This window comes from Eumetopias jubatus, unplaced genomic scaffold (assembly GCF_037043125.1).
Source record: "Eumetopias jubatus isolate StellerSeaLion01/CBP00866 unplaced genomic scaffold, mEumJub1_p1.0 scaffold_2, whole genome shotgun sequence".
NCBI lineage: Eukaryota > Metazoa > Chordata > Mammalia > Carnivora > Otariidae > Eumetopias > Eumetopias jubatus.
In genome coordinates, this window is record NW_028274808.1 from 52,828,690 (window position 1) to 52,845,426 (window position 16,737).

Here is a 16,737-nt window from a genome sequence, read left to right on the forward strand (position 1 = left end):
AAAGCATTTTCGAACTGTACTTATCATACTTCTAGTATGGCTCTTGTCACATCGTGTCATTGTGTTTTGTGTCCGTCTCCTCCACAAAAGGGAGAACCCCATAAAGATAGGAACCCTGTCCCATTCACCCTGGCCCCCACCTGCACCCAGGTCCTAAACTCAGGCACTCGGTGAACTCTGGCTATACTGATTGAACGGAGGATTGGATCAAAGGTCTCCCCCGCCTGTCTCTTACAGCTCCAGGGCTGCCTTCTCCTGATATTCTCGGTGGCTACCCCCATCAGGCCTCTGTCTTCCACCTCCAACTCCTTTCAACTGCAAGACAGTCAAGGGAAGGAAAGAGGCAGGACCTGATTCTTGGAGTCGGCTTCATCTCCCTGGCCAACAGTCCCCACCTCATCAGCTCTCGCTGTGAGGGGGGGAATTTCTGGGGATCCAGGCCTCAATTTTCTTATCTTAGTCTAGGAGAGTCTATGCCTTTTTTAAAACCTGTAGATTACAAGGTAAGGAATGTGTACCAATTACACTGGCAAGACAGAGAGGAGCTTGGAACTCTTCTTTTTTCTTTTTGCCTTTCATTTTTAAATCTTTTCCCTTCCTAAGGATATATAATGTATTCCTATTTTAGAAACCTCAGAAGCTATAGAAAAGTCCAAAGAATAATACTGGCACTCAGAAATAAAGGTGATTGATGTTTTGTCCTATTGCCTTTGCTTATAAATACTTTAGTAATGACTGAAGGGTTACTAAAGTGTGTGGCCAGGAGCCTTCCTCCCGCAGGTTGCTCATGCCAGGCAGGCTGAAAGCTCCCAGCTGCACTGAGAAGACTCAGAGTCGGGCAAAAGAACAGCTGGACTAGAAACTCTGGGGACTCGAATCCCAGCTCAGCCAGTACCTCCCTGGACGGCTCTGAGCATATCCTTATCATAAAATGGCCACAGCTGTCCCAGGCCCTGCTACAGGGTGGTTATGAGGCATCGCTCACCCTTTACACGTGTCCTGATCTGTAGTTAGCAGGGTTTTATTTATTTATTTCCTTTAAAGATGTTATTTATTTATTTGATAGAGAAAGAGAGGGCAAGCGAACACGAGCGGTGGTAGGGGCAGTGGGAGAGAGAGAAGCCCGATGCGGGACCTGATCCCAAGATCCTGGGATTATGACCTGAGCCCAAGGCAGACACCCAACCAACTGACCACCCAGGCACCCAGCAGGGTTTTAAATACAGGCTTTTTGACAACTCCTGGCCCCACTGACTAGAACACTGAGTATTAGTACCTATACCTAGTACAAAAGGTAAGTGATCTGGATCCAGGGCTAGGAGATGTGGGTCTATGTCCTGGTTTGGCCATAACCTTGCATATGGCCTTGGGCAAGTCACTTAACCTGTCTGCTCTTAGGCTTAGCATCTTTCTGAGCCTCAGTCTTCTCCTCTGTAAAATGGGAGTGGCAAGTACCTCCAAGCCTTCTCCCAGGATACTGTATGTAAAAGTGCTTTGGGGACCATACCATGCTCCCCAGATGGGAGCATTGTGGCTGTCATCAGACGATGCTCGGTGCATTTGAACTGCCATTTGGCTGTATCATTCAGTGGAAATAGGGAACACTGGCCTTGTTGGCCGTGCCTGGGACACACCAGTCACGTGCTTGCCAACCAGGCAGCGCAGGCAAGAGAGGCTTAATCAGGAGAGGCTGAAATCAAGCCGTGGCCACAGAAGGGCCAGCTGAGTTCAGGTCCATGACCTCCTGCCACGGCAGGCCCTAGAATTATTAAAACTTGTCAGGTTCCTCTTCCCCTTTTCTAACAAGCATAAACACCTTTTTGGGGGCTTTCTGTGGGTATCAAACACCTGCACGAAACTAAAAGAAACATATCTGCTCACGCCCGAGGATTCTTGCCCCAAAGACAACCCCTTAGGAAGCTGGACTGTTCTGTTTTGTTTTTAGTTTTGGCACCATGCAGGCCAAGTGGAAGATTTTTCCCCTTTCTTTATCTTTTGGATCGGCAAGGGGAACATTTTAGCAGGGTTGAAGAGAGGAGACAAGGGAGCGTCCCTTTCCCCCTTGTGCTGCAAGCTCTGGGACCAAGCACAGAGGTTTGTGAAATGTTCTGAATTCCAGACTCAGCTAGAGAACTGAGTCCCACAGCATCTGGGGCGTGCCCTTTCTAGCTCACTCTTTCCTGAAGGACTGCCCCCACCCCTTGGCCACCTAGTAAGGCCGCCCCAAAGGCAAGTTGCTGGAGGCTGGGACTTTCTGCCAACATAAGCAGTCTGGAACAAGCAGAGATGCACCACGGCCACTGGACTGAGCTCCAAGTCTGTCCCCTGCACACAGAGGCCATAAGCCCTGCCTGCCATAGTCAGATGGAGACAGGGGCCTGGGATACTTGGGGACGCCAAAGTTCAGGCCTTCCTAGCTTGGAGGAGCAATGCCAACAGGGTTTGAGGATCTCCACCTTCCTCGTATCCTCCAACACATGAGACTGGAGGAAATATCTGCCCTACTTATAAGTCCCTGGAGCATGTCAGGAGTGACTTGTCATTTTCCCTGTGGTGAGAGCAGAGAGGGAGAGTGAACCCCCAAGGGAGCTCTTAGGATCCTTTCTTGCCTTGGAAATAAGATTCAGGCAGTCACTCTCTGCCTTTGAGCTGGCCTGGTAGGAGACGGACGGGATGGACTAGCCTGTCTGTCCAGACCCAGCCTGGCCTGCCTCTGAAAGGGCCAACAATGATAACCAAGGCCTCACTGGTTTTATCAACGACTCCGGGGACAGCCCTGTGATAATCACAGAGCTGTTCAGGGCCTGCCCACTACTGAGCACAACCTACTCCGGAGCCAAAACTTCCAACAAATTGAGGGTTTGACCTCCTGGAGGGAAAGCAGCCACCTGATTGTCTGAATTACAGATTTTTAATCTGCTACCTTAGCCACATGAGGAGAAAAGACAAATTTGCCTATGAGCCTACCCAGCTACAGAGACAACTTAACTCTGGGCTTAAAATAAAACAAAGGTTATTTGAAACTACTTTCACTGGGTTCTTTAAACAGGTTAATTTTTTTTTAAAGATTTATTTATTTGAGAGAGAGAGAGGGAGAAGTAGACTCCCCGCTGAGCAGGGAGCCCAACATGGGGCTCCATCCCAGGACCCCGGGATCACGACCTGAGCCGAAGGCAGACGCTTAACTGACTGAGCCACCCAGGCACCCAAAAACAGGTTAATTTTCAGTGACACCTGCAGTGAGTTGACAGATGACAAATTAGGAAAACAAATGACATGAAGTTAAGTGTTTTGATTGAAATTCTAAAAATGTGAGAATGCGTTTGCTGTGCAGATGTTGAACTCCGTGTTTTCCATCCAGTCCAAGGATTTTACGAGTTGCCTTTGTTGCTATTTAATCCGGAAGCGAAGTGGGCAGAACTGCATGTTCAAGTTGGCCTGCCTGCCAGTCGGCATTTGAGCTGCTTTTGACCGCAGACATACAATCTCTGATGGAATCTGGTTCTTGGACAACTCGGTGTGGGATGCTGGGACTTCCTTCCCACAGGCCTGTGTACTTACTGAGCCCTGAGCCAAAAGGGCAGCTATGGCAGCAGCTCAGCTCAGGGTGCAGGCCTGGGGATCCCTGGGGCTTCCCTCTGAGGTCCCTTGTTGGTTCCCTGGCCCCAGTCCTGCCTGCCTTTCAGTCCTTGCTTCTCAAAGTGTGGTCCGTGGACCAGCAGTATATAGCATTACCTTGGAGCTTGTTGGAAATTTGGAATCGTGGACCCCGTCCCAGACCAACAGGATCAGAATCTTCATTTTACCAGGAGAGCCAGGTGAACTGTATGCACATTAGTTTGGGAGTCACTGCTCTAAGAAGTGCTCCAGAGGGATTTCTGGAGCACAAATCCACCCCTGTCGTTGCTCATTCAGCATGCCCAACTGGGCCCTTCGCGGGAGGACCAGCTCTCCTGCTTCTTCTCCCCATAGCTCTCCACCCTCACTGGTGAAGTCTGAGTTCAAGCTCTGGCTCTGGCACTTCCTGGTCATACAACCCTACGCAGGGCATCTGACTTCTATGAGCCTCACTTTACTCATCTGTAAAATGGAGACAATGACAGCAATCACATGGGTCTGACGTAAGACAAGGAAATAACGGTGTGAGGACTGGGACTCTTCGGTCTTATTTCTTCCTTGGCCCCCACTCCCATGCATTCTGTTCACTGCTGGCATCTTTGTGAATGTACATTTTTAGGAATCACCCAGCAAGATCCATTGCCTTTGGAAGATACTATGTAGCACGGTGGCTAAGTAAGAGCGTGGGCAACGCAACCAGATGGGCCAGAGTTCAAATTTCGACTCTCTCTCTCTGAGCCTTGCTTTTCTCCTCTGTAAAATGGGGTTGACAGGAAAGTGATATGACAATCAAAAGAAGTAAGTAATGCCTGTGAAGTGTGTGGCACACAACACACAATCAGTGACAAATCTCGGTATTATTATTATTATTGTTACTACTATTACCCATCCCCGGTAGCACAGAGAAATGGTGGGAAGGGGTAAATGCGTAAATACCATGCAAATAAACTGGCACAGCCCCCACTCCGGAAAACAGTACGGGGTGTCCTCAAAAAGTTAAAAATAGAGGGGCTCCTGGGTGTCTCAGTCAGTTAAAGCCTCTGACTCTTGGTTGCAGCTCAGGTCATGATCTCAGGGTCGGGAGATTGAGCCCCACACGGGGCTCTGTGCTCAACAAGGAGTCTGCTTGTCCCTCTTCCCCTACTCCCCTCCATCCCCTGCTCTCCCTTTCTTATAAATAAATACAATCCTAAAAGAAAAGTTAAAAATAGAACTGCCCTACGATCCAGCAATTGCACCACTAGGTATTTGCCCAAAGACGACAAAAACACTAATTCGAAGGGATACATGCACCCCGACGTTCACAGCAGCATTGTGTACAATAGCCACATTATGGAAGCAGCCCAAGTGTCCATTGACTGATGAATGGATACACACAATGGAATATTATTCAGCCATAAAAAGAATGTAATCTTGCCATTTGCAATGACATGAATAGAACTAGAGAGTATACTACTAAGTGAAGTAAGTCAGCCAGAGAAAGACAAACACTATATGATTTCACTCGTACGTGGGATTTAGGAAACAAAACAAACCAGCTAAGGGAAAAAAGGAGAGAGAGAGGCAAACCAAGAAACAGACTCTCAACTATAGAGAACACACTGATGGTTACCAGAGGGGAGGAGTTAGGGGGATGGGCGAAATAGGTGATGGGGATTAAGGAGGGCACTTGTGATGGGCACCAGCTGATGCATGGAAGTATTGAATCACTGTTATAGACCTGAAACTAATATTACACTGTGTTAACTGGAATTTAAATAAAAACATAGGAAAAAAACCTACTACACCGTATATGAAAAAAATATCCTGCAAATATAAAGCATTATTAATGCTGACATTCCGTGTACTTATTTCAGACAGCCTTTGGCAGTCGAGTTAGTCCTGACAATTAGTGCTTCTCTCTCTGCCTACAGAGCATTGCTCTCTACATTACCCATGGTTGTCCTTGACCTGGCCCACCTGCTTTCTCTCAGCATATAGTCTGGCCCGGTCACTCACGCGGCTTAGCTTGCAATGGATGGTCGAGGAAAAGGGGCACAGCCTGCAGATCTACAGCAATGCTTTTCAATCTAGGCTGTGTTTGGAAGTGCCAGGGGTAGAGAGGGGGTGGGGGGAAGGACTTTAAAATCTACTGATGTCTGGGGCCCACCCACTGACATTCATTTGATTGATCTGAGGTGTGTCTAGGTTCTGGGACCCTTTAAGTCTTCCCAGGTGACTCTAATATGCAGCGGGAGTTGAGAGACACCTCTCTCATCTACAGGATGAGGAGGACAAGCTCTAGAAAACTCCCTCCTGGCTCACACACGGGGAATACCTTCTCTACTCTCTACCCCAAAAGGGGGCCCACGAGGAACGCTAATTTATTTCAAAAGCAAAGGCCTCCCCTCCCAGAAGCAATAAAACCTCAAATGGGCCCAGAGCCCAGTAATTGAATCCTTGATTGATGGGGATATTTTTGTTCTTTGTGAAAACCAACTAAAGCAGTTCAGCCTCAGGAGTTTAAGGAGCAGCTTTAAAGAGCCAGGCCCACCGCGTGTCCCTCTCGACTCACCTCTTAAACCCCCCAAGAGCACCCCGTGGCAGTGAAGTGTCCAGAGACCCAGCCTGAATCCACAGGTGCCCCATTTGCTGTGCAATCCAACTGACACTTCAGTTACTAAAGACAGACATCGTGGAGTGGTGTGTTTTGGGAAGTAGTTTCAACATTAAGGACTAAACATGAAAACCAAAAAAGATTTCCAATGGATCAGAACACCTGAGTCCCTGAGCCTCCCCTCCCCCCTGCCCCAATGATTTATTTCAACCCATGAGGAATTCTAGGCCCCAAAGGGGATCTATTTTTCAGGCTTTTGCAAAACGAACCGGGGAGCCCTCTGCCTACCCTGTTGACACAGGAGTTATGAGTGGCTCTCGAAGGCAGTTGGCCGTTGGTTGCTGGCTCACCTGTGGCTAGAGTGGCCTGACTGGGCAGGTGTGACCTGGGCCACAGGTGATGAGGAGGGGCAGGAGTTGAGATCATGGGGAGCGTTAGCATCGTGCCCAACTTTGCCAAGGAGCCCTATGCCTGGGACCAGTGATTCTCCCCTGGGCTATGGGCACAAAGCTCTGAACACCCATTCCCTTTCCCACATGCTAGAGATGTCCCTGCTGGGAATCTGCTGGGAGCCTGCTGGGCCCCTGGGCAGAGAAAAGGTCAAGCTGCTGCCCCCCCCCCATCCCCAAGCGTACCTATTGCTCATGCTCATTCCCTCGGATGCCCCCCCAGCTCCTGACTTCTGGGCAGACTCCCACTCAGCCTCCGAGACCCAGCCCAAAGCTTTCAGGCCCCATCAACCACGCCAACCTCTGGGCAGCTCCTTAAATACAGTTCCTCCATAAGTACCTGTGACTAGGGGCTGACTGGCATGTTGATCTCCTGTAACCACACAGTAATGAGGTCCACCCTTGATTTAATAGGACAATGACAGACATGCAGTTGGGAAGGACAGAGATGGGGGAGAGACAGAGAGATAAAGAGATAAAGAGAGACACAGACAGGAGACAGGGAGAGACAGATATATATATATATATATATAGAGAGAGAGAGAGAGAGAGAGAGACATCTTTTCCAGGGATTCTTACCAGTTCCTTCCTGAGCCAGGCTATAGCTTCGTCAATACTTTCAAAGCCTTCCAGCTTGCCGGTGGGCTGGGGCCCAGCGTCCTGGCTGGCACTCCCGTTGGGTGGGGGATGCTGCCTGGGCTCTCTCCTCGGGGATGAGGGCTCCTCCTCCCCATGCTCCCCCTGCTCAGCAGCTGGCCTCGGAAAGGGCCATGTCGGCTCCTCCAGCCTGGCCTGCCATTCCAAGTAGGAGGGCCTTCGGGTCTCCAGCCTCAGTTTCTCAGTGAGAGCCTTCAGGCTCCGGAGGTGGTCGTCGGGAGGCAGGGCTTCTCCTGCCGTCTCTTCTTGCCCACCTGCCACTTCTTCTACTTGGATCTGAGGCACAGACATTCTAGAGTCTGCTGGGGCAGCCGGGCATGGGAGGTGGTGGGGGGCAGTGTGCGAATCTTGGTGGGTGGCAAGGTTGGGTCCCACTCAGGAATGGTCTCATCCAGCTGGGGTCGGGGCTCCTGAGGGCATTGCTGGGATGTGAGCAGCTCCCGGAGCTGACGGGGACGGTGGATGAGCCACACGGAGTGCCCTCCAGAGCCGCTGTGGAGGCTCAGGATTTAAGATTCTTCTCGGAGTCCTGTGGGTGCCATGTTTCACAAAAGGGCAGGAACAGACAAGCGTCAGCAGGAATCTTTGGGGGCAGATTTGCCAAGAAGAGCTCTCAGTCCTGGAGGTGCGGGCGGATGGGGGGGGAAGCAGGACTCAGCTCCCTCCTCACGGGCAAGGGCAGGCGGGGAGAGGCTGCCAGCTGGTTGGAGGAGGCCCTGCAGGAAGGATGCAAATGATGTCAGTCCTAATCCCTCCCCTGGCAGGAGGCCTGCCACATTCCTGAGCTCCTCAGGAGGGGAAACTGAGGCTCAGAGAGGTTAGGTGACAGGGCTGCCTACTGCTCACTCAGGACGAGAAGTGAGGCGATTTCAAGTCTTAACGCAGAGAAGTTAATAATAAATCAATGCTCTGTACGGTGTTTCACCGTCTAACAAAATGAATTATCACATTCAGTCCCCAAGGCAAGTCTGTAAGTTACTTCTTTCTGTCCCCATTTTACATGCAAGGAACCTGAGGCTCTGCGAGTTTGAATGACTCACCAGAGAGCTCCTGGCAATTAGTGAGGACAAGGCTGAGTTGTCTGATTCTGAAGGGTCAGGTCTCTCCTCTGAGCGACAGCCAGCGAGCGACCTGTGGGTCCCCAGGCCGACACAGCTGGCCCCGCCCCACCCCGCCCCCCACAGCCCCTGTCCTCAGGCGCTGGCTCTTCCACTCTCAGCTTCTTCCTCCAAGAACACCACCTTACCTCACCTCTTCTGAGGAGGAAGCAAATAAACCTGCAACAGCTGAGGGAAGAGCTGACCTCCCTCAAGGAGGACTGTTAAACCGAGCAAGGATTGTGACTCACCGTTCTAGAAAGATGGTTCCCACATTTACCTAAAATGCCCGCACTGCAGCGCCTCATGGACAAGGGCGCGGCTCTCATCAGATTTGGCCTTCCCAACTCTGGGGAGGTGGTCTGAGCACAGGGTAAAGAAGGAACTCCGGGTCCGAGTGAGAGACCCCAACCTCCCAGCCACTTCCCTGCACCCACGGGGTCCAGGCAAGTGGAGATGGGCACATCAGAGTAAGGGACATTTGACTTGAACCAAGGAGAGAAGTCCTTGGTTCTCAGGGTGATCTTTAAAAACATGTGCTGAGGGCATGCAGAAAAAGAATAAATTCATGTGGAATAATGTCCAAGATAAAGCTAACACGAAGAAAACAAACAAGACATTCATAGTCTGGAGAGTGTGCTGTTGGTGTGGAAAGGGAGGAGAAGGGACAGATTTTTATTGACTTCCGTGAGCCTAAAAAGATCTCTGCAAGGAGAAAAACTAAAACTAAGAGTTCTGATTACTTGTTTGGGTGATGGGAACTGGGCACAGGGTGTTGGTGGACAGACATAGGAAGAGGCAGAGAGTTGGGCAGGGGCAAAATAAAAACATAGTCTCAGCGCCCCACGGAAGCTCTGGGGCTTTTCTCCCACCCAGCAATGGAGATGTTCAAGAAGAACAGACTGGGTGGCTCAGTCGGTTAAGCGTCCACCTTCGGTTCAGGTCCTGATCCCAGGATCCTGGGATTGAGTCCAGCATCAGGCTCCCTGCTCAGCGGGGAGTCTACTCCTCTCTCTCTCTCTCTCTCTGCCCCTGCTCACGCTCTCTTCCTCTCCTTTGTCTGTCTTTCAAATAAATAAAATTTGGGGGCACCTGGGTGGCTCCATCATTTAGGTGTCTTCCTTCAGGTCAGGGTATCCTGAGATCGAGCCCCATGTTGGGCTCCCTGCTCAGCAGGGAGTCTGCTTCTCCCTCTGCCCCTCTCACCCCATTTGTGCTTGCTCTCTCTCTCTCAAATAAATAAAATCTTAAAAAAGAAGAAGAAGAAGAAGAAGAAGAAGAAGAAGAAGAAGAAGAACAGAGCTTGCTGTTTTTTTGGACTGTTTCTATAATCCCTGCCTGCAACTCGATCTGACCAAAGGAAGTCTGGCTGTCTTCCCCATGCTCTGAGCCTGGCCCATTTGGGGGCATCCCTGAGGAATGAGGAGGAATATTCTATCCCAACCAATGGCAGAGAAACCTAGTTCTCACCTCTAGCCACCCAGATGGGAATCCTCAGAGGAACTTCCACAAAAATGAATTTTCAGGCTCCACTCCCAGGGGTTCTGATTCAATTAATGTGGGGCAGCACTCGGCCATCAGGGTGTTTTTAAAGCCCCCCAGGGGATGTGAGTGAGCGGCCAGGACTGGGAACCACTGGTCTTGAGCTAGAAACCCTAGACTAGGGATCAGATGGCCAAACTGTAGGTGCTGTCAGGCTTGCTGAGCCTCAGTTTCCTTGTCTATAAAATGGGGGTGATAATACCAACCTCCTAGGTTTGGGGGATTGGCAGAACTAAGGTTCGTACACACTTTCTGCAGGTTTAGGATGCTTTGCAAATGCTGGGTGTTCTCAGGAGGGGCTTCCTGCGCAGTTCCAAGGTCCCACAGGCTTCTTTAGAATCTCTCAGAATCTAGAGACCTATTAGCAGCCCCTCCCAGGCGCTGGAGGCCTCTTTGCAGAATGTTTTGAGTGTGCCTCAGGGTGGCTCTACCTTACAGGATTCTTTCCCCCCCAGACAAGGGAGCTCTGATGGTTTCCAGTGAAGCTTTGTGGAGAGGATCTAATCGCAGACAAACCGTAAGTAATGCTCCCTTCACACCGCAGTTGTGTGAGCAGATGACACGGACTGTTCTCTCCCTGAGCTGCACACTTCACTGCAGAAGGCAGGGGCAGCTGTGGCTGGAGGGAGAACCTGTTAGGGAAGGGTCTTCCCTTTGGAGTGGGAAAGAGCTATGACTCCAGGACTTTATGAGGCTGCCTCCAAGGGTAGGGGGAGTTTATTTTAATTGGCGGTTTCTAAAGCAATCCAGAGAAGGCCTGTGAAGACGGTGTCAGAAGGACTTGGAGGCATTAACAGGAGCGCCAATGCACTGTGAGTCAGCTAATGATGATCCTTTGATCTGCTAAGCTTAGGGAGTGTGTGAAAGAACCCGTGTACACATCCTCTCTCTCAAGCCTCCCAGTGGCCCCGAGGAGCAGGTGGGATCACCCCATTTCACAAATGAGAAAATCAAGGTTGGGAGGGGTGAAGTGAGTCACCCCTGACCACAGACAGGTGCCGGCAGCCGGATCTGGGTACAGTCTTTGGACTCTGGCTGGCCTCTGTCTACTCCAGAGGTTAGACCCCCTGCCAAGGGCGCCCCGTTCTGTGATCTCGGACATGTCGCTTCTCGACCACTCTGTGCCTCTGTGTCCTCTTCTAAGGAGAGGAGATAACCAGGATTGTCTACAGAATTTGCTGGGCTCGGCGCAAAATGAAATTGCAGAGCTCCTTGTGGAAAAGTATTAAGAATTTCAAGATGGCAACTGCAGAGCATTTCTGCAGGCACGGGGCCCAGTGGGGCTGCCCAGGCCCCTCGCTCATGAAGCCGGCCCTGATGGTAATAATATCAGCTTCATGAGCCATTTCAAGGATTGAAGTAACAAATATCGAGCCCTTCCCATGGTGCCTGCTCTATGGTAAGCCCTAGACAAAGTTATACTTTAAAACTATTATTCTTAAGATGATGAAACCTATCAGTGCTACATCAGTCATGTGACCAGATAAACTACTCTGTGCTGCACTGAGCAGTCACCCCGTTCATCCCAGACCTGCTGGGTGGCCTGAGCCACTACCTGCACCCTGCATCCTTCCCTCAAAGCTGACTGAGATGACGTCGATTGGCCCCAACTCCCCCCAGATGTTCAAGTCTCCCCCTCAGAGTCTCATCATGCAGCGGTGACTAGCAGGTCTGCCACAGGAAGGAGAAGAAAAGCCCAGCTTGGAAAACACCACTCTCCATAGCCCCACTCCCTTCGCTCCCTGCTCCTATTCTAAACACCCCTGTCCACAGCTCAGGGCCCCAGGAGTGACCATCTTTGACAGTGTGTTATCCACATGGTAAGAGCAAAGGCAGGGGGCTGAATGCCTCAGCTCTGGCCCCAGATGTGCTCCCCAGAAACCCAGTGCTGGGGCTCAGCTCTCTCCTCTCAGCCTCCGTTTCCTCCTCTGTACAAAGGGGCTTCCTACCCCAACCCGCCTCATGAGGATGCTGGGAGGATCAGCTGGAAATCTGGTGCATGAAAGCTCTCTGCAACCTTTGAAGATCTGTACCCACCTGAGGATTATTATTAGCATCAAGGCATGTGTCGGGTGTGGAGCACCCTGAGTCAGGGACTCTCCCCTTGAGGTGTGTGGTCACCTGTAGCAGGCAGGGACGGAGTCCTAGACTGCTTCCCACGGCCCCCAGCACATGCAGGTGGTGTGGATTTGCTGAAACAGGACCCGTTCTCCATTCTCCTGGTCCTCAGATGGTGTCCCGGGGATCGCTGCCCCTCTGGATGCCCTGGTGCTCAAGAGCCCCTGTGGAGTTGCTCCCCCTCCCCTCCAGCTAGGCTGCCAGGAGCTGAGCTGGAATGTCACGACTCAGGTCACCACAGGGATGTGGGCACTTAGTGGGCACTCAGCTGGGTGCAGGGAGCAGAAGCCAGCCCTGGACGGCTCCCTGGTCTGAAAGAGCAGTAGAGACTTCCCTTTCCTCTGCACAAACCGGGGATTTGGGAGCACAGGCGCTGGGAGGAAGAGCCCTCCAACACCTGGGCAAAGGGGCTTGCTTTATATCTAACCTAAGTCCTTCCTGCTGCTGGGGAACACATTTTCTCTCCCTCTGAGCCTTGCAAAGGTGGACAGCCTGGGGAGGAAAGCTAAAGGATGCTGGTAGAACCAGGCACCCAGAAAAACAAGGTCAGACCCTAATCCCACCAGGCCCAGGCATGCTCTGCCAGGCGGGCCACCCGGCTGCCGGGGGACGTGAAATTTCCCGCAACAGAAGACAAGCCTCAGGGGCGCATCCACCTCATTGTGGTAGAGACAAGCCAGCGCCCGGGGACCTGCGCTGCCTGGGAGGACTGCTGCTCGAACACGTTCCTGGCTCACTCCAGCCCACGGTTGCTTCAGGGAAGGCAGCTGTGCCAGCCATGAGCTAACTCCCGGGCTGCTGGAGGAGCCAGGTGGGTGCAGCTCAGTCATCCGGCCAATTATGCCCTGTGTCATCATAACCTAGTCTGTTCACTTGGACCACTTTCAAACCCACTTCCATGGGTTTGGGCTCCACGGAGGGCAGGGGAGCCCTGCAGCGGCTGCTAACCCAGTCTCTCTGTCTCTCCCTGTCTCTGTCTCTCTCAAGGGTGAAGGTAGCATGAAGATGAGCCCGTTCCCTGACTGCACTCACTCCCTATTGCTCTACATTCTAAGACACTCGAAAGCCACCCTCGCCCTGTTTGGATCCCCAGGCTCGTGCCTGCTCCCTGCCGTCTGGGGTTCCTTGCTAGAACTGTTTCATTTCTTCTCCACAGTATGCAATTTCCCCACCGCTCCTGTCCCATGGAGCAGCACGCTCTCTCACCCCCTCGGGGCTTTGCACAAACTGTTCCCTCTGCCTGGAACACCCTTCCCTCCCTCTACCCCTCATTTCCCAGGGGGTTCCTTTTTCAGGAAGTGTTCCTTGACTCGCCCTAGCTGCGTGTGCCTGGGATGCAAGGAGAGCACATCAGAGAAACAATTATCTCATCACAACAACATTAGCTGATTCTTACTCAGAGCGGACCACGCCAGGCATTGTTCGAGCAGCGTTGCATGTACCAACACATAAGTCCTCACAACAACCCTACAAGGCAAGTAGTGCTGTATCCATTGCACAGATGAGGAGACTGAGAGACACAGAGAGGCTGAGTAGCAGAACTAATGAATGGGAAAGCGGGGATCTCACCTCTGCTGTCCCGCTCCGGGCTGGCTTGTCAACCCCTGGGCTTACCGGCCCTCTCAAGCCATAGCACTGCTACAAGGAACTTTCCTGATGCTTCCTTTACCAGACTCTGAGCTTCATGAGGGTGAGAACACGCAGCACTTAGCACCGTGCTGCTCTCTCTAAACGTCTGTAGAATGAACGAGCAAATAGAACAGATTCCCCCCTGGGCCTCCTCCCCGTGCACTGTGGCCTGTGCTCGCTCCAGTCTGAGCCGGTCCGGACAGGCTCACAGAAGCCGAGGCGACCTGGTCCCCTCACCACCTGTCCTCATGAGACCTGCCCTGACCTCAGAGTCCCAAACACAGGCTGTCAGGCCCTAGGAAGACAGGAATAGCCCCGTCCTGCTTCAAGTGCCAGGACTGGGAGCTGGTGCACCGGGCCATCCAGCATCACCGCTACAGCTGGAGAACCTCCTCTATGTCCAGCATCGTGAGGTACTTTCCACCCCGTGTCCTTTCTCTCTTCTGGAAAGAGCATTTGTCTGTGTGCTTCCTGTTGAGTAAGGGACAGGTGGGGCTAGGTAGGGAGAGATAGGTAGGGGGCTAGGTGATCAGGCTCACCAAAAATCCCAGAAATGCTGAGGAGTAACAGAACCAGAGATAAGGGAACAGAACCACACCACCTCGTCTGTCTTAACCAGCAGAGCCGAGAGAGTCAAAGGAGAAGTAATCATGGCGCTATCAGGGGTGACATCAAGAAGATTCAAGTGCCTGGCCAGTGTTCTATAAGAGACAGACCGTAAAAGCCCTCAGGGGTCCCTATTCAGGTCCCCTCTCACTCTTAGGGAGCTTTTTTCTTTCCTTTCTGTTCTCACCTTCACTGAATAAACTTTCCCTTCACTTCACCCTTTTGTGTCTGTGAGACTCATTCTTCGACTCGGTGAGACAAGAACCCTGAAACCCTTTCAAGACGGGCATGCCTTCTCGGTCCCGAGTAGATGGTCACATGACCCCAGCTGGGCCAATCAGAGTCCTCCTAGGTTTCTGTACCAGAATTATCCAGAAACCAGCCATGTTCCATGCAGACCTGGGGCTCCTGGGGGCCATCTTGGTCACCGCAGGGAGAAACTGTGTTTCTGATGTTTATAACCAACATAAGCATGTGTTGGACAGAGAATATAAAATAACACAGTGGATATTTGTTGCCATTTGTCTTGTTTGTTTACCATACACTGCTTTCAGGGGGCTCTTCATCTTGTGCTGGACAGCAGGCTGGGTACCTCTCCTCTGAGCAGAGAGGATCAGATCCTCCCTCCTTCCTGTCCCACGCCCTGACACCCAGGTGAGAGCATGCGACTTGAGCTTGGCCAGTCAGACGCTCAGGCCCAGGCCTCAGAATGTGGGGTGTGAGGCGCCTGCGTGGCTCAGTCGTTTAAGCGTCTGCCTCCAGCTCAGGTCATGATCCCGGGGTCCTGGGATCGAGCCCCTGTTTTTCCCTCTCCCTCTGCCTGCTGCTCCCCCTGCTTGTGATCTCTCTGTCAAATAAATAAATAAAATCTTGAAGAAAAAAAAAAGAATGTGGTGTGCATGAGGCCCAGAAGCAGAAATGGTTAGGATTCATTTGTGGCCACATGAGCCTTGGAGGCAGATGTGAAGTGCAGGGGAGGTGGCATTATCTTAGCCAGATCATCCCTGCTAAAGGGCTGTTGGAGGACGTGATATATAATAAGAAATATAGATTTGGTTTCCAACCCCAGTTTCTGAGACAGAACTCCTGTAACCCTTGGAATGTCCTAAGTGATGAGAGCAGTAAGAATATTTCTTGTTGCAATGTCTGGGTTTTGTCTCTAGTTCTTGAAATAGCTCTAGAGCCAGAGAGGTGAAAGGAGTGTCTTACTATTCATAACAAGCCCCTTTCAACCGCACCTGAGTTTATGTTAATGAGGGGACTCACTTGAAAGCCCACTCTGTGATGAGAAGGTTGGAACTTGCAGCCGCGCCCCTGCCCTAGGAGGCAGCGGGGGGAGAGGGGCTGGAGATTGAGTGGATCGCAAATAGCTAATGATTTGATCAATCGTGCCTATGTAATGAGCCTCCATGAAAACCCTACCCAAAGGGGTTCAGAGAGCTTCTGTGTTGGTGCACACATGGAAATTCTGGGAGGGTGGCGCACCTGGAGAGGGCATGTGAGTTCTGCACCCCTTCCTCCCACCTTGCCCTATGTACCCCTTCATTGGCAGGTGAATGAAAGTAAATGCTTCCTGAGTTTTGTGAGCCATTCTAGCAAACTGGTGAATCAGAGGAGGGGGTTGGGGTCAATTCCCAATGTATTAGCCAGTAGATCAGAGGTACCAGTGACAAGCTGGGACCTGTAGTTGGCGTGGGAAGCGGGGACAGTCTGCGGGACTGACCACTTGCGCGATCTGACACTGACTTTAGCTCGATGGTGTCAAAATTGAGGGAGCTCATGGGACACGCAGTTGGCATCTGCAGAGAGCCAGAGGGCTGTTTGGTGTGGAAAAATCACACATCTGGTGTCAGAAGTGTTTTGGGGAGTACTGTGTGAGTAAAAACCTAGCACCCCACGGAGTCGGTCTCAGACAAACCATTTAATTCACAGGGCCTTGCCTCCCACTCTTTGTTTTCTGGAGCTGCCTTGGTTCTGCCTGTTTTCTCCTTTGGGTCTCTACCTCCCGCCAATTCTGTGAACTCCTTACAGCAACACTGTTTTCTGATGGTTAGACCAAGAGCCCCAGCTGAAAGGAGAGGGGGATGTATAATTCATCTGGGGAGACAGAATCCATCCCTGAGGGCTCAGCAGTATCCTAAAACAGCATGCCATCCAAAACACTCTCCCCTCCCCACATTTCCACGTGCCCCTGAGAGGCGGGTGGGGCCCCCTCCAGCTGAGAATCACAGGGCCCCCCCCTTTTGAAAGTGGGGTTGTTGCAGTGTCCACCCTGCAGAGGTAGAGGAGGATGAGAAGAGAGAGTGAGGGGAAAGGGCTTGGCGGACTATCATGCATCTTATAAACTTTAATTCAGGGCAGCTCAAGCCACAACTCACACCTGAATTTTTTTCTTTCCTTTTCTAAAGCAACTAATTTTTTTTTC

The 16,737-nt window shown here is 51.5% G+C and overlaps 1 protein-coding gene across 1 annotated transcript in view; it reads right to left on the reverse strand.

The window, feature by feature from the left end:
* FAM167A (family with sequence similarity 167 member A) overlaps positions 1 to 16,737 on the reverse strand; it is a 42,462-nt gene that overhangs the window by 15,312 nt on the left and 10,413 nt on the right. Inside the window, exon 3 of the mRNA XM_028114425.2 lies at positions 7,243 to 8,036. Coding sequence (XP_027970226.1) covers positions 7,243 to 7,611 — 369 coding nt within the window. The 5' untranslated portion in view covers positions 7,612 to 8,036. The remainder of the gene's footprint in view (positions 1 to 7,242; positions 8,037 to 16,737) is intronic.